The following is an 18,417-nucleotide window of genomic DNA, read 5'->3' as shown; positions in this document are numbered from 1 at the left end:
TTTCTCAAAATAACAACATATGCTACCCCTACCCCTTGATTTTGAGCTCCAAAATGCACCATTTTCAGCCATTTTTGTCAAATTTAACCATTTATAGAAAAAGTTTTGGTATTAAACTTTTGTCAATAGTTTGCATATCAATAGGGAAAGGGTTGTTCTTTCTTAATCAGGCAGAAAAATGGGGGGTCCGTGTGCTTACTTTTTTGCCCCATTTAAATATTTGTTATTTTTCAATATTTTTTGACTAAAAAATAAAAGTGCTCAAATTACCATTAAATGTAGAAATAAAGTGACAAAAGTGTTTCATTCCACACATTAATGTTCAATATTTTAATTACCATGAACCAAGTGAAGATTTACATCAAAAATTAACTCGATACAGCTGAAAATGCTGACGCGGTGATGATTTAAGTAAAAACAATTTAAGAAAAAAATGGGAAAACGGTGGCTCTACTCAAAGCCAAAAACGACACAATTTCAAAATGGCCGCCAAATGGGCGATTTCTTAAAATCGCTGTGTAAAAAAATCTACTAAAAACAGAAATGTAATTTTTTGACAAAATTTGCTACAGACCACATGCTAGAGATATTGATAAATCGTGTTTGAAAATCTCATAACGTTTTTGATCTATGTCGAAACGAGACTTTAACGGGACTGAAACCACAGAAGAATACATCCTTAATCGCATCCTGATACGTACCATTTGATCTTGGTTTGAATAAAGAAACTTGTGAGACTTTTGAACGCTGTATAGCTAAAAACGTCTTCATTGTATTTGCTGGCTCCATTTGATGATAAAAGGCAACTAAATTTGGGACGATATTTCATTTCCCTGGGCATCGACCCACTAGTACTCTTAGCCTTGATTTCAGCGTTCGCTCAAGAGTTCTGTCCCCTAGCCGAGACGCACTGGTCAATGGTATACAAAAAAAGTAGTTTCTGCATATGGACGACTAGTTTGTCCATTGGCAATATAATGTGACCGGGTGCGTGTTTGGTGTCTTCGGTGGCATACTTCAGTGATATAGCAAATATATACAAATTACACTATTACAAAATTTGTTAATACCGATATAATAAAACAAATTGTTTTATATTGTGCAAGATTAGGTACTGAACAATGTCAAATTTAGTAGTCTTTTGATGCCTACACCAAGTTTTGTTGGTTTTAGTAAGGTTCGATGGTTGCACGATTGGCAATCTACTGACTAGCTATCATAATCGTACTCAATAAAACAAGAGGCCCATGGGCCTTAAAGGCCCACTACCTTTCCGAAACGGCTTTTAATTTTTAAAATGGGAATGTAAAACAAGATCGATAATTTTGTAGAGTCTTAAAATTTATTTGCTTACCGTTAATACTACTTTATAATCACCTTCTGAACGATTTGATTAAAATAAATAAAATGTTTATTTTCATAACGCGGGTCGTATTATGTTTCCCACCGTCTTCCTAAATACCACGCAGTAGTTGACTATCATTGCACCAGACGGCAAAACAACGAATTGACTCTCCGCTGTTTTCATATATTACGCAGGAAATCTTGCACATGTTTGGTGTCGTAACCTTATTTTAGGTCATCGGTATGCATTTTCTGATGTTATTATTTTTTTTAAGAAACCTTTATATTTTGCTCCGGAAAGGTAATGGGCCTTTAACGGTCATCTGACTCATGGCACAAAACAACAAATTCACAGTATAAAATTGTGGTTAACAATTAATATAAACAATACAAGGAACTCCTTAGTTGAATGTGTAAGTTTCTGAAATAGGTAAATGTCATTTGTTGAACAAACTTGGTAGCCCTTCATCCATATATGGTTGTAACCCATTCCATGATTAATATAAGGAGTCAGATTTTAAAGCCAAATTTCAGCAAAGCTCCCATTTTGGACCTCCGCCGTACTATCCCCATGGGTTTTAGCTCGGTCCTTTATAAAATATGATTGTCTTCACCTAAAGTTCCCCCTTCTGAATCAATTAAAACCCATATAGACCAATTTTCATTGAGATATCGGAGATTGAATCCCAACACAGGAAGTGGGCCAGCGGCCATCTTGAAATACCAAAATATTTACGAAAATGTTTGTATGTTGTTCGGCATTAATTATAACCCCTATAGACCAATTTTCATCGAGATCAGAGACTGAAACCTTAAAACAGGAAGTGGGCCAGCGGCCATCTTGGAATACCAAAATCTTTACGAAAATGTTTGAATGTTGTTCGGCATCATTTAAAACCCCTATAGACAAATTTTCATTGAGATCGGAGACCAAAACCTGAAAACAGGAAGTGGGACAGCTAAAATTAAGAAAATTTGCCCTTTTGGGGCCCACCCCTCAGCCCCTAGGGGTCGGACCAGACTCATTTATATAAAATATGATTGTCCTTCCCCAATGATGTTTCACATCAGATATGGATAAATTCATCATAGGATAAAGGAGGAGTAGGATTTTAAAGCTAAATTTAAGAAAATTTCCCCATTTGGGGCCCCACCCTCAGCCCCTATGGGTCAGACCAGGCTCATTTATATAAAATATGATTGTCCTTCCCCAATGATGTTTCACACCAAATATGGATGAAATTCATCCAAGGATGAAGGAGGAGTAGAATTTTAAAGCTAAAATTAAGAAAATTTCCCAATTTGGGGCCCCACCCCTCAGCCCCTAGGGGTCGGACCAGGCTCATTTATATAAAATATAATTGTCCTTCCCGAATGATGTTACACACCAAATATGGATGAAATCCATCAAAGGATGAAGGAGGAGTAGGCTTTTGTATAAATAGTCTTACGCACGACGCACGGCGGACGACGACGGACAAAACACGATGACAATAGGTCATCCTGACCTTCGGTTAGATGACCCTAAAAAACTATTCTTTGAAAGTGATATCAATAACCTCTATAACCTCTCCCCTGGGCAATGTTTTTTTTTTCTTTCCTTCAGAACTAAATTTTTGTCAATAATTACATTGTACCTGTATAAGGCAGTAACAATTTTTAGCACAAGCGATCCTAGTCCGCTAAACCTGCCTATATTATTAGGCTTTTTTGCCCTAATATATTAGGAAAAAAATTCAAAAAGCCTAATAATATAGGCAGGTTAGCGGACTAAAGCGATCCCAGAGGGATATTTGGGCCAATCAAATCATTTAATGCCTAGTTTAGACAATGGAAAGAGGGTACCTGTCAAACTTAAAGGCCCACTACCGTTCCGAAACGGCTTTAAATTTTTAAAATGGGAATGTAAAACAAGATCGATAATTTTGTAGAGTCTTAAGAATTATTAACTTACAGTTAATACTATATTTATCATCACCTTCTGAACGATTTGATTAAAATAAATAAAATTTTTATTTTCATAACGCGGGTCGTATTATGTTTCCCGCCGTCGTCCTAAATACCGGGCGGTAGTTGACTATCACTGCGCCAGACGGCAAAACAGCGAATTGACTCTCCATTGTCTTCATATATTACGCAGGAAATCTTATGTTTGGTGTCGTAACCTTATTTTAGGTCATCGGTACGCATTTTCTGATGTTATCAATGTTTTTTTAAGAAACCTTTATATTTTGCTCCGGAAAGGTAATGGGCCTTTAACTACAAACTACATCAGAAATTTGGAAGATCACTTCAGTACATATGGAGAAATAGCAGCAACAAACTTAAATTATCAAAAATCCAAGATGACGGCTGGTCGGCCATGTTGACCGATCGGTCCCAAAATGTTATATGCACAACTAATGTAACAGGGTGCAGGATTTACAATAAATTTAATACCTGTGTCTGCCAGGGATCGAACTCGGGACCGCTGGATTACTAGTCTGACGCTCAACCGATCGAGCTCAAGAGAAGTTCTCTCTAGCCGAGCGATATATTGCGGCTAGTATTGACCAGGGTTACATACTCCCCCTCCAGGAATCAACTCGTCCTCGAGTTTCCATGGGTCACAACGATTCCTTCGCAGGTATCGTGAAGTATCATTCCCGAGTCCCTTCGTGGGCGCCAATGTATCAGGGTGCAGGATTTACAATAAATGTAATACCTGCCTCTGCCAGGGACCGAACTCGGGACCTCTGGATTACTAGTCTGACGCTCAACCGATCGAGCTAAAGGGAAGTTCTCTCTAGCCGAGCGATATATTGCGACTAGTATTGACCAGGGTTACACTAAGATCATACGATAACCTACATATAGAATTTGAGAAAGATCCTTTCGGTACTTGCTGGGAAATAGCGGCAACAAGAATTGATAACATGGACAGATGACGGACCACTGGACCACAGACTAAAGGTAATTTGAATAGCCCACTATCTAATCTGATGATTGTGCATGGGCTAAAAATGTGGACAGACATGAAAGACCACATCGCTGTCCATTATCTTCTTCAATCAATGTTTTGTTACGAACTGAAGATGACCATCAGTGAAATGTGGGATACAATAGAAATGAATTTCATGATCACTAAAGAGGACAACACCAAGGCCAAAACACGACAGGATTTCAGTTCTGTCCATTCATAATTAAGGGTACAGTGAAGCTACAGTGTTCTGTGATAGTACCTAAACACGACAGGATTTCAGTTCTGTCCATTCATAATTAAGGGTAGTGAAGCTACAGTGTACTGTGATAGCAACAAAACATGACAGGATTTCAGTTCTGTCCATTCATAATTAAGGGTACAGTGAAGCTACAGTGTACTGTGATAGTACCAAAACATGACAGGATTTCAGCTCTGTCCATTGATAGTTAAGGGTACAGTAAAGCTACAGTGTACTGTGATAGTACCAAAACATGACAGGATGTCAGCTCTGTCCATTGATAATTAAGGGTACAGTAAAGCTACAGTGTACTGTGATAGTACCTAAACACGATTTCAGCTCTGTCCATTTAATTAAGGGTACAGTAAGCTACAGTGTACTGTGATCAGTTCTGTCCATTATAATTAAGGGTACAGTGAAGCTACAGTGTACTGTGATAGTACCAAAACATGACAGGATTTCAGTTCTGTCCATTATAATTAAGGGTACAGTGAAGCTACAGTGTACTGTGATAGTACCAAAACATGACAGGATTTCAGTTCTGTCCATTGATAATTAAGGGTACAGTGAAGCTACAGTGTACTGTGATAGTACCAAAACATGACAGGATTTCAGTTCTGTCCATTGATAATTAAGGGTACAGTGAAGCTACAGTGTACTGTGATAGTACCTAAACATGACAGGATTTCAGTTCTGTCCATTGATAATTAAGGGTACAGTGAAGCTACAGTGTACTGTGATAGTACCAAAACATGACAGGATTTCAGTTCTGTCCATTCATAATTAAGGGTACAGTGAAGCTACAGTGTACTGTGATAGTACCAAAACATGACAGGATTTCAGTTCTGTCCATTGATAATTAAGGGTACAGTGAAGCTACAGTGTACTGTGATAGTACCTAAACATGACAGGATTTCAGTTCTGTCCATTGATAATTAAGGGTACAGTAAAGCTACAGTGTACTGTGATAGTACCTAAACACGACAGGATTTCAGTTCTGTCCATTCATAATTAAGGGTACAGTAAAGCTACAGTGTACTGTGATAGTAAAATAATATGACAGGATTTCAGCTCTGTCCATTGATAATTAAGGGTACAGTGAAGCTACAGTGTACTGTGATAGTAACAAAACATGACAGGATTTCAGTTCTGTCCATTGATAATTAAGGGTACAGTGAAGCTACAGTGTACTGTGATAGAACAAAACATGACAGGATTTCAGTTCTGTCCATTGATAATTAAGGGCAGTAAGCTACAGTGTACTGTGATAGTAAAAACATGACAGGATTTCAGTTCTGTCCATTGATAATTAAGGGTACAGTAAAGCTACAGTGTACTGTGATAGTACCTAAACATGACAGGATTTCAGTTCTGTCCATTGATAATTAAGGGTACAGTAAAGCTACAGTGTACTGTGATAGTACCTAAACATGACAGGATTTCAGTTCTGTCCATTGATAATTAAGGGTACAGTAAAGCTACAGTGTACTGTGATAGTACCTAAACATGACAGGATTTCAGTTCTGTCCATTGATAATTAAGGGTACAGTAAAGCTACAGTGTACTGTGATAGTACCTAAAACATGACAGGATTTCAGTTCTGTCCATTGATAATTAAGGGTACAGTAAAGCTACAGTGTACTGTGATAGTACCAAAACATGACAGGATTTCAGTTCTGTCCATTGATAATTAAGGGTACAGTAAAGCTACAGTGTACTGTGATAGTACCAAAACATGACAGGATTTCAGTTCTGTCCATTGATAATTAAGGGTACAGTAAAGCTACAGTGTACTGTGATAGTACCTAAACATGACAGGATTTCAGTTCTGTCCATTGATAATTAAGGGTACAGTAAAGCTACAGTGTACTGTGATAGTACCTAAACATGACAGGATTTCAGTTCTGTCCATTGATAATTAAGGGTACAGTAAGCTACAGTGTACTGTGATAGTACCTAAACATGACAGGATTTCAGTTCTGTCCATTGATAATTAAGGGTACAGTAAAGCTACAGTGTACTGTGATAGTACCTAAACATGACAGGATTTCAGTTCTGTCCATTGATAATTAAGGGTACAGTGAAGCTACAGTGTACTGTGATAGTACCAAAACATGACAGGATTTCAGTTCTGTCCATTGATAATTAAGGGTACAGTGAAGCTACAGTGTACTGTGATAGTAACAAAACATGACAGGATTTCAGTTCTGTCCATTGATAATTAAGGGTACAGTGAAGCTACAGTGTACTGTGATAGTACCTAAACATGACAGGATTTCAGTTCTGTCCATTGATAATTAAGGGTACAGTGAAGCTACAGTGTACTGTGATAGTACCTAAACATGACAGGATTTCAGTTCTGTCCATTGATAATTAAGGGTACAGTGAAGCTACAGTGTACTGTGATAGTACCTAACAACGACAGGATTTCAGTTTCTGTCCATTGATAATTAAGGGTACAGTAAAGCTACAGTGTACTGTGATAGTACCTAAACATGACAGGATTTCAGTTCTGTCCTTGATAATTAAGGGTACAGTGAAGCTACAGTGTACTGTGATAGTAAATATACCGATAGTAGATTTTTTTCAGTATTTAAAGCCATAAGAAAAAATACATGTGCAAAGTACACTGGTGTGTAAGTAACACAAGATTTTACGGTATTTGTAACATTTACGATTGTGTTTGGTATAGCTGGTGTAGCCAGAGCGCCCCGCGATTTACCTGTGGATTTGGCGACAGTACTCGAGTCTAAAAATAGCCACGTTGTGTCGGTAGAGTGTTAGCGTTTATCGCTACACAAATCAATCGATTGACGGTAAGGAACTTCATAATATTTATCATTCGCAGTTGGGGTGGACCGGGTGTAAGGGTACAGTAAAGCTACAGTGTACTGTGATAGTACCTAAACATGACAGGATTTCAGTTCTGTCCATTGATAATTAAGGGTACAGTGAAGCTACAGTGTACTGTGATAGTAAAATAACATGACAGGATTTCAGTTCTGTCCATTGATAATTAAGGGTACAGTAAAGCTACAGTGTACTGTGATAGAACCTAAACACGACAGGATTTCAGTTCTGTCCGTTGATAATTAAGGGTAGTGAAGCTACAGTGTACTGTGATAGTACCTAAACATGACAGGATTTCAGTTCTGTCCATTGATAATTAAGGGTACAGTGAAGCTACAGTGTACTGTGATAGTAAAATAACATGACAGGATTTCAGTTCTGTCCATTGATAATTAAGGGTACAGTGAAGCTACAGTGTACTGTGATAGTACCTAAACACGACAGGATTTCAGCTCTGTCCATTGATAATTAAGGGTACAGTAAAGCTACAGTGTACTGTGATAGTACCTAAACATGACAGGATTTCAGCTCTGTCCATTGATAATTAAGGGTACAGTAAAGCTACAGTGTACTGTGATAGTACCTAAACACGACAGGATTTCAGTTCTGTCCATTGATAATTAAGGGTACAGTAAAGCTACAGTGTACTGTGATAGTACCTAAACATGACAGGATGTCAGCTCTGTCCATTGATAATTAAGGGTACAGTGAAGCTACAGTGTACTGTGATAGTACCTAAACACGACAGGATTTCAGTTCTGTCCATTGATAATTAAGGGTACAGTAAAGCTACAGTGTACTGTGATAGTACCTAAACATGACAGGATTTCAGTTCTGTCCATTGATAATTAAGGGTACAGTAAAGCTACAGTGTACTGTGATAGTACCTAAACATGACAGGATTTCAGTTCTGTCCATTGATAATTAAGGGTACAGTGAAGCTACAGTGTACTGTGATAGTACCTAAACATGACAGGATTTCAGTTCTGTCCATTGATAATTAAGGGTACAGTAAAGCTACAGTGTACTGTGATAGTACCTAAACATGACAGGATTTCAGTTCTGTCCATTGATAATTAAGGGTACAGTGAAGCTACAGTGTACTGTGATAGTACCTAAACATGACAGGATTTCAGTTCTGTCCATTGATAATTAAGGGTACAGTGAAGCTACAGTGTACTGTGATAGTACCTAAACATGACAGGATTTCAGTTCTGTCCATTGATAATTAAGGGTACAGTGAAGCTACAGTGTACTGTGATAGTACCAAAACATGACAGGATGTCAGTTCTGTCCATTGATAATTAAGGGTACAGTAAAGCTACAGTGTACTGTGATAGTACCTAAACATGACAGGATGTCAGTTCTGTCCATTGATAATTAAGGGTACAGTGAAGCTACAGTGTACTGTGATATGGTAGTACAATAATATATCATGACTTCTATTAAACACAACACATTTGAAGAGTTTTCTCATGAAAATTTTACTTTCTTGCAAAGGTGATATGATAGAAAAACAAACCTGTTTAAAATATATTCTTTTACAAACACCATTTCCTTCCAAGAATAATTTCAAATGGACTTGTTAATGAATCCTGACATCATTGCTCACAATGTGAACTATTCATTAAAAATTGGAAATTCAGAAAAACTAAGTCTGTAACAAATAACATTACCAACAAACATATACAGTCAACTTGGATTTCTGAATTCTCAACGATTCATTTGATGTATGATTTAACATTTAAATAGACAAGTGGTATCTCCCAGAACCTTACATCCCTCTATAACCATGAGCTCTTTCTTAGTTCTTCATTGATCTTCAATCATAGAGGGATGAAAGGTTAACTGCATTCTGTGTTTGTCACACAATACAGATGAGTTGTCTCCCATTAGAGCAGTTTTCTGCATCCCTTTCTGGGGTATGACAGATTGCACATTTTAACACAATACAATGATATGACAATACACTTGTATCATGTCATTACAATATTTTTGTAATCCTTGAACTACTGAACCCTGATTAAACAAAATAAGCTGATGGGAGGGAAGGAATCGATTCGTCCTCTCCTCAGAGCATGCAACATAGAAACCTGTTGGACCACTTATTAACATCAGGGTTCAGGATTTTTTAAGTCACATCCACGAAGAAAGGGAAAGATTGGTTATTCATTGGCTTTTTTTTTATCCCTAGGACTCAGGATTAAGGAGCTTCCAGTATGGAGCCTAGTATCTGTAGATTTCTGGCTTGAATGGGCCCTGCTGTGGGATACCTAGGTATTCAGCCTGGTCACTAGATAGCTTCGTCAGTTTCACTCCCAAATGATCCAAATGAGCAGCAGCTACTTGTTCATCAAGCTGGAATATAATTAAGTTTGCAGTTGTAAAGATCATCAGCTAAACCAGTTGTAACATTTGATAAGTTAGCTAAAAACCTTAATAAGAAAAAAATTGACATGTCACTGCCAGACTAAATATGCCTGATTTGTTTTAAAGCTTCTGATCTAAGATTAAATTCTGTTTAGTTAAAGCTCCAAATCATTCCTACTGTAAATACCAGGTTTTGAGACCACTTATAAAAGGGAGCTTACTCTGTCAACTTTTAAAGGGAGCTTACTCCTCCCACCATTTTAATCAGAGAGACAATGCCACACTAGTTTCACATCAAAATTGATATAAAGTAAATATAAAGAAGTAACTAATCGGTACTTACCGTCTTTGGAAGAAGATGAACACCAACATTGTACTCGGATTGTTTGGTCCATAATTCAATTTGGGCGAGCACCTGATTTGTGAAGGAGTTGGACATGACAAAGCTGGGATGTCCATGGGCACAGCCGAGATTCACAAGACGACCTTCAGCAAGTAAGATGATGTGACGACCGTTCTTCAGGGTGTATCTATCCACCTAACAACAAACCAAAACCTTTACTCATAACTACTCAATTTTTGTTTGAGGTCATTCTTTTGATGATCAACAGTATGATTTATAATGAAGTTGGCGTAATCATATATTTTAATTTTTGAAGCATTAAGCATTTAACGTTTGTATAATTGCTGTTATTTTGCTACAGATAATATGGACTAAAATCAAACAAGTCAGCTTAGAGGGTGATACTTCGTGATAAGACTCTCACCTGAGGTTTGATTTGTTCTTTTTTGGCGCAGTTTTCATTAAGCCATTTAACATCAAGTTCACAGTCAAAATGTCCAATATTACATACAACAGCATCCTCCAGCATCTGTTCAAACATAGTACCATGAATAATGTCCTTACAGCCAGTGGCTGTCACAAAGATCCTGGCCTTCTTTAAACCCTCTTCGATTGTCGTTACTTCAAATCCTGTAAAAAATATTATCTTACTTTTAGCATCTTAAATATCCAACGATAATGACGCTAAAGAAATGTTTATAAGCATAATTTGACTCCAAAAATGGCAATACTTTGATGTTTTTGAAACACACTTTGTTGCCCTTTGGGTCGAGGCTACAATAACCAGAGAACTATAAATAAAACATTGTGAAATTCAGGCATAAAGGTTTTACCTGTGAATATTTTTAAACTCTTCTCTCAAACTTAAACAAGGACATAGTCATTCAGATCCCCCGCCAATGGAGAGCTAAATCAATTAATGCATTAATTTTATATGCTAGTAAGAGTATAGGGAAAGTATTTTAAAACCCAACTGCAATTGAAGAATATATACAAAACATATTTATGTTATTTTTAACAAAGTGAAACCAACTTTGAAAACATTTGCTTCTTTGAAAAATACCAGAATTGATCTTAGCTTTAACAAAGTTCAGCAGTTAACAGTGCGATTTTTGATTTGTTTTAAACAGCGAAGATTTACATAGGAATTAAGTGAATGTTCATAGTAATTGAGTTTGATATATCTGAGTTTTACTGCATGCATATTAAATAAAAATTAAAGCATAATACAAAATTAGAAGTCCTACATAAAATGTGTCTATGAAGTTTCATGGAAATATCTCTGCTGGTTTTAGAGTTGTGCTCCGGAAACGATGCTTACACAAAAATCTGCCATTTTCAGCAATGTTTCCATGGTTACAGAAAAAAGTACAAAAAGTGAAAACCTTAAAATAGCAAAAGGCACTACTAGACCATAAGACTAATGTGCCTATGGAGTTCCGTGCATATATCTCAACCGGTTTTCCAGTTACGCTGCGGAAACGAACCTGGTACAAAAATATGATATTTTCAGCAATGTTTCCATGGTTACAGAAAAAAGTACAAAAAGTGAAAACCTTAAAATAGCAAAAGGCACTACTAGACCATAAGACCAATGTATCTATGAAGTTTCGTGGAAATATCTCTTCTGGTTTTAGAGTTATGCTCCGGAAACGAACCTGGTACAAAAATATGATATTTTCAGCAATGTTTCCGTGGTTACGGAAAAAATGCAAAAAAAGAAAACCTAAAAATAGCAAAAGGCACTACTAGACCATAAGACCAATGTGTGTATGAAGTTTCGTGGAAATATCTCTAGAAGTTATAGAGTTATGCTCCGGAAACCATTCGTACGGACGGACAGACAGACGGAACCCATTTGTATATCCCCTGCCAACTTCGTTGGGCGGGAGATAAAAATAGCAAAAGGCACTACAAGACCAAAAGACCAATGTGTGTATGAAGTTTCGTGGAAATATCTCTACTGGTTTTAGAGTTATGCTCTGGAAACCATTCGTACGGACGGAACCCATTTGTATATCCCCCACAAACTTCGTTGGGCGGGGGATAATGTCCTTTTATTTAAATATTTTCATTGTTCAATCAATTGTTTTAAATAAATCACTGAACAGTATATACTTCATCAATCTAAAGCAGTAAACCATTCTTAGGATAGTTTCTATGACTACAATAGATAGCACATGTATATACCTTCCATAGCAGCCTGGAGGGCATTGATGGGATCAATTTCTGTGATCAGTACACGGGCACCAAAGGCACGGAGGGCATGAGCGGATCCTTTCCCAACATCTCCGTACCCAGCTACCACGGCAACCTTGCCAGCCAACATGACATCTGTTGCTCTCTTGATGCCATCGACAAGGGATTCACGACACCCGTACAAGTTGTCAAACTTGCTCTGTAAAAGATAAATATGTAAGCTGTGTTAATTGATTGTATGATGACTGATAAAATAGTTTCAACCGAATGATATATTGTTGCAAATTGTTTCCAGTAGAAAGTTTGTTAAAACTACACTTTATAACTTGAAATAAGTTGAAAGTGGCAAACAAGCGATGCCCTTCTGTTAAATGGAAGTACAATAAAGCTGTCGCAGAAAAAAAATAAACCTCTTTGATTCAAGGGAAGTAACCCCAGAAAAAGTATTTACTAGGACAATATAATGTGAAATCACAACATTATAGAATGATAAACATAAAACCAATAATAAATCAATGACTGGTTTGAATTCTCAGCTGAGCACAAATATTAAGTAATGAGCACTTGTAATATAGATACAGCTGTTTTCAGTCACATCTAGATATTGCATAATACATAAATACAAAGAATTGGCAGTTCTACACTATTTCAATTTTGTCAGCTCCTAAATTTTGATTTTTCAGTTACCTTTGTTACTGAATCGTTGACATTGATGGCGGGAATTTTTAGTATGCCTTTCTTCATCATTCTATAGAGATTGTGTACCCCAGTTGTGGTCTCCTCAGACAAACCCTTAATTCCTGTCAAATATTTAGATAAGTATCAATATGTTCCGTCCTCACATTTACCTAAATTACCTGGATAAATGAAACAATCTAGGGTATAGACAGAAAGATACAATCTTTATTTCCAAATTCGTTTGTAAATAAATTAGTTACAAATCTATCAAAAAGGACAATTCCTGCATCATATCATTTACAAAAGCTGCTATATTGATCATTAAGATTGACCATCTATCTTCATTAATTGTAACATATTGCTTACTGCCTGGGATAAATGGGCATTTCTGAGTATTTCTAGATTATCAAAATGAACATGTTCATACATGCAAGTTATTTCATTAGAATTAGTTTACTGCAAAATATTAAATGAAAATTGTCCATGTTTTTATACATACTATATTAATGTTACTAATAGAACATGGTAAAATGCAAAGAGTAAACAAACTAAAGAAAGGGTAATATACTGATGGTAACCTTACCTTCAATATACTGTGGGAATCGCTCATGGACAAGGTTTGTGAGATCACCTCCATCATCCAGGATCATGTTTAGGGGCTTGCCATCAGCAAACACCAAAGTCTGTAGTAGTTCAGAAGAACATCCAAGTTAGGTTGAACTCTTAACATTATCAGTCTCTTCAGTCAAGTTATCATGAGAAACTACAAACCACTGCAATCCATCTTACATTATAAGTTTGCAATCCACCGTATTTGACCGCAAATAAGACACCCCCCCCCCCCCCACCTATTTTGACACATTTCCAGACTAACTGCCGTAGCTAGTATTGTTTATATTTTAATTTGTCATAACATTTGGTTTAATTTTACTCATACGTCTTCATTATTATTATCAATACTTTAACATCTTGCTATTACTCATCTGTCATACGACTGTTACAACAATGACAAGACATTAAACAAGAGCCCATGGGCCTTAACGGTCATCTGACTATTAGCACAATACAACATAGTCATTTAAAGATTTTAGCCTATTTGACCCATGTGACCTTGAATGAAGATCAAGGTTATTCATTTGAACAACCTTGGTAGCCCTTCATCCCAGCATGTCACAGGCCCAATAACAGGTCTTTAGGCCTCTTAGTTATTCACAAGAAGTCATTTACGGCGGACGGTGCATGATGACAATAGGTCATCTTGACCCTTTGGGTCAGATGACCTAAAAATCCAAGATGCCGCCCTCATAGATCGATGTTATCATACGGTACTGTATAGCTGAGATTAAGAAAACTGATTGATTTAGCATGTTTTTTATTTGTCAATTCAACCAACCTGTTCAATGCACCAGATGTATTCCTCATCTGTCTCGCCCTTCCAAGCATACACAGGGACTCCAGTCTTAGCTATGGCAGCTGCAGCAAAGTCCTGGGTGGAGAAGATGTTACAACTGCTCCACTGAACCTGTAATATATACATAGGCTCCATTAGATCAAATCATTTGTTTTTCTTATATTAGGTCAGTTGGACAAGACACCACACAATAAAGACCAACATTAATTTTGGATACTAAATCATTCTTGTAATTATTTTAAAGATTTTAATGCTATGCCTATATATAACTGTGCACGGCTGTGCATAAAAGCTAATTCTCCAGCCAGAAGCTGTGTCACCTCTTCAAATGTCAAAATTTATGACAATGTGTGTTCAAGCTAGGATTTGAAAAAGGCAGAGCGCTGAGCAAAGAACAGGCATAATCTTAAACAGTATATCCTAGAGCAATGTTAATGCCCAACATAGAATGTTGTCAGTCAATGGAAAGAAGAAAAAAAGAAGATTGGTTCCAAAATGGATATGCAGAACTAAGGACGAAGCAGACCCTACAAGTATCATTTGAGGAATACCTCTTAAAAGTGTCAAAATACATGATGGCTTCTATCAGCTATGTTGTTAACTGATCATTCATATTATGCAATTAGTTGAGCTCTATTTTCGAAAGCTCCCTTCAGTACTTTTTCAAAATACTTCAAACTTCAATTGTCAAAATCCAAAAGCTGCTTGTTGGCCATCTTGTTTTCTAATATTAAATACACAGTCTGTGACTTTAACTTTTTTTCCACTGCTAGTCCTTGGACTAGTAAACCATCAAAATTTTACTAGTCCAGCTATTTAAACACTAGTCCAAAATAAATATACAGTCATTTTGCTTCAGCACTTTGGTCATCATTAGTTTACGATTTTCCCCCCAAAGTACAGTCTGAATGCACTCAAATTGTGTTGAAAATGCAATTGACCACTGCAGATATAGTATTTTAAAACAATTTGAATTGGGCAGGAAGCCACTAGTCCAATCGGACTAGTTCATTACAATTAGCACTAGTCCGGCCATAAAATTACTAGTCATGAGCATTGGACCAGTGATTAAAGTCGCAGACTGATTACACAATGCATCGAAGGAGAAATTTGAAACAGATCCCTTCAGCATTTTGAGAAAAAGCGATGAAACACTTCATCTATTAAAATCAAAGATGGTTGCATGCCGGCCATCTTCTTGTCCAAACGGTTACATAAATGCAACATGAATTTATTACTAGGGCCCCAAGGGGATCCTACACGCATATGAAATTTGAAACAGATCCCTCTATTTCTGAGAAAAAGGGACAACACTTCAACTAGTCTATAAAATCTAGGCCATCTTGTTAAGCCATCGGTCCCTAAATGCAATATAAACAATAGGAATCTTAATAACTAAGATCCCTTCAGTACTTTCTGAGAAATAGTGGTACAAACTTCACCCATCAATATCCATTATTATGCCTCCATGGAAATGTCTCAAAACTTCAGGGTAGGCAAAGATGTATAGTAGATAGCCTGTAGGACATTGGTCCACTATAGTAGGTCAAGGATAATGAAATCTTCGCTATACTGACAAAGTTTTATTCTAGTGTCATTGATCTCTGACCTTCACCTTGACAATAGCTCTAACCACAGATATAGAACATGTACAGAGCTATGAACAACTATCTTTGATACTGATTAGCACTGTGTACATAGAGTACAGATGAACCGAGACCAACTTGTTGATTTGGGTCAATAGATAACATCTTCACATATCTTACCTTGAACATCTTATCACAAATATTTTTGTTCAACAGTTTACTGAATTTCACTTTTTCAGCCATGAAGATTATGAATGAAAATCAATTTACTCAATTTACACAGGTTAGAAGATAATCACCCCGCTCTGCCCCCCAATCACCCCGCTCTGCCCCCCAACAACACAAATATACCAATGCAAAAATTGATTCATGACTTTGGAAATACCAAATACGCTTACTATTAGTTAGGAAAAAGGAATCTTTATGTTAATGGTTAACCTTCAGTTTTGCACTATTATACAATCTTCCATGTGTATTATTCTTTCTTGATTTGTCTCTTTTGTATGAAACTAACAATTAAATTAAAATATTAACACATGCATGTTTTAAGCAAACAATACCTCTGCTCCAAGTGCTGTAAGTGTTTCAATAAGCACAGCAGTCTGTGTGGTCATATGAAGACACCCGGCAATACGAGCTCCAGCAAGGGGCTTCGACTTGCCATATTTCTCTCTCATCTGCATCAACCCTGGCATTTCATTTTCAGCAACCTCAATGCATTTACGGCCCCAATCGGCCAAGCCAATGTCAGCTGAAAAAGAAATCCAATATGTGACAGATGAAACATATGGGCCAGTTTAGGCATGTAATAATGTTCTGATGTCTATAGCAATGTTCTATACATCAGACATGGACATGTCATGTATTGGCAAGATATTGTAAGGGATACGGGGCATCATTACTATTTCGGACTACAGTATCTTAATTGCTTTAAATTAGGCCTATAATATAATTGTTTATGCCAGATCATTCTTGATACTCCAGAGGTTACTATCACAGATGTTCTATCCATCGCTGAACTATCTCATAGTGAAACTGAAGGCAGCAGAAAACATAGATAAATTGATCCTTTGATGTACATCAAATGAATTGAATAAAAACTGTAAGTTACACTGTGTTTTTGAAGTTGGGCATCGCACTTCTCTGTAATCTTCAACAGAAGTCTCTGCAGGCCTATGATTGGTCCTTTTTTTTAAACTCCTAAATAGCCTTCAGTTTTACTACAAGTTAGTCCAGGGGTGGATATAACGATAGCCATAGTAACCCCTGAAGTGTTGAGGATGATGCATGATGTACTATAGTAATTTAGTCATCAGAATTTAATGTCAATTTCAAACAAGTACCTTATATTAGACTATCCTATATAAAACATTATTTTTATAATTATACAGTAATTACTAATTAGCCATGTGCACCTGCCTTTTTTTATATAATTATCTGAAATATATTGTCCGTTCTATCAATTAGACTACAACATAATCATAATAGCATTGAATATATGTTGCATTTCAAATAATTGTTCTTCCGGTTATGGTTGTAACACGTTACTAAAATTCAAAATAAGAAATCAATTTGTCTTGTTGACGATCGAGGGTTAATTTGAATTGTGATACAATTATTAATGTATCTGTCAATTGAGCTAGATATGCATAACGCATCATCGGTGATCGGTTCAGCTATCCAGAGACGGAGTCAAGATCTGAACGCAAGGTTGTATAATTGCACTAGTTTCACAACAACCTTTTGTCACTTTTGGTGCAACCACTAACAAATAGGAAATTGATGTCTGATTCATCAATTGCATCCGATAACGTAATTGTCCATGCTCTATATAATACTAATGCTGATGCATGACACATCATACTTTTCCCGTAATACACGTACCGACTTTGTATGAGGGCATTTTGCTAGATCGTCTCTGCCGGTTCTGTGCCCACGTGTGTTAGTATGAAGAAAGAGGTCGCTTTCATGTTCGCCGGCATATTTATACCCTTTTCTCATTTACATAATCACGTGATGCTCTTTGGTTCACGATATACGATTGGTCGAATATGGTTTCCAACAGCGAATCAGATAATTCGTATTAATCGTAGTCTGGATGAAATTTATGGGGCGCCTTGGGAGAAATTATTTATATTAGCGTGTTTTTTTTTTTAAAATAAATATATTGAGTGGAATATTTTTATTATTATCAAATGTCAAAATGTAAACATTGCATTTCATTTTATATAGGGAAAGTAGTCAAATTTCGGACGGATTCAAATTTCGGACAGTAATTAGAAAATACTTAAAAAACTCATGAAATAGTCCAGAAAAAGTCATTGTAACTGACCAATGCTTTACTTTCAAATTGGAAATTAACAAGATTGAAGAACAGATATGTGAGCATTATATTTTGTATGGTAAGTTTGAATGTGAATATGTGACTGCGACCTT

General features: G+C 36.6%; 1 protein-coding gene across 1 annotated transcript; it reads right to left on the bottom strand.

The window, feature by feature from the left end:
- Window positions 1-8,859: 8,859 nt before the first annotated feature.
- On the bottom strand, window positions 8,860-18,020 carry LOC138316202 (adenosylhomocysteinase B-like). Its single transcript, XM_069257780.1, has 9 exons — window positions 17,866-18,020; window positions 16,542-16,732; window positions 14,378-14,506; window positions 13,568-13,667; window positions 12,994-13,106; window positions 12,298-12,505; window positions 10,532-10,737; window positions 10,108-10,302; window positions 8,860-9,752 (listed from the first exon to the last, which is right to left on the bottom strand). Exons 1-9 carry the CDS (start codon window positions 17,882-17,884, stop codon window positions 9,621-9,623), a joined length of 1,293 nt encoding a protein of 430 aa, XP_069113881.1. The 5' UTR covers window positions 17,885-18,020; the 3' UTR covers window positions 8,860-9,620.
- Window positions 18,021-18,417: the final 397 nt, after the last annotated feature.

This window comes from Argopecten irradians, chromosome 2 (assembly GCF_041381155.1).
Source record: "Argopecten irradians isolate NY chromosome 2, Ai_NY, whole genome shotgun sequence".
Lineage (NCBI taxonomy): Eukaryota > Metazoa > Mollusca > Bivalvia > Pectinida > Pectinidae > Argopecten > Argopecten irradians.
Note: the sequence above shows the minus strand (reverse complement) of the source record. Positions and strands in the feature narration are given on the sequence as shown.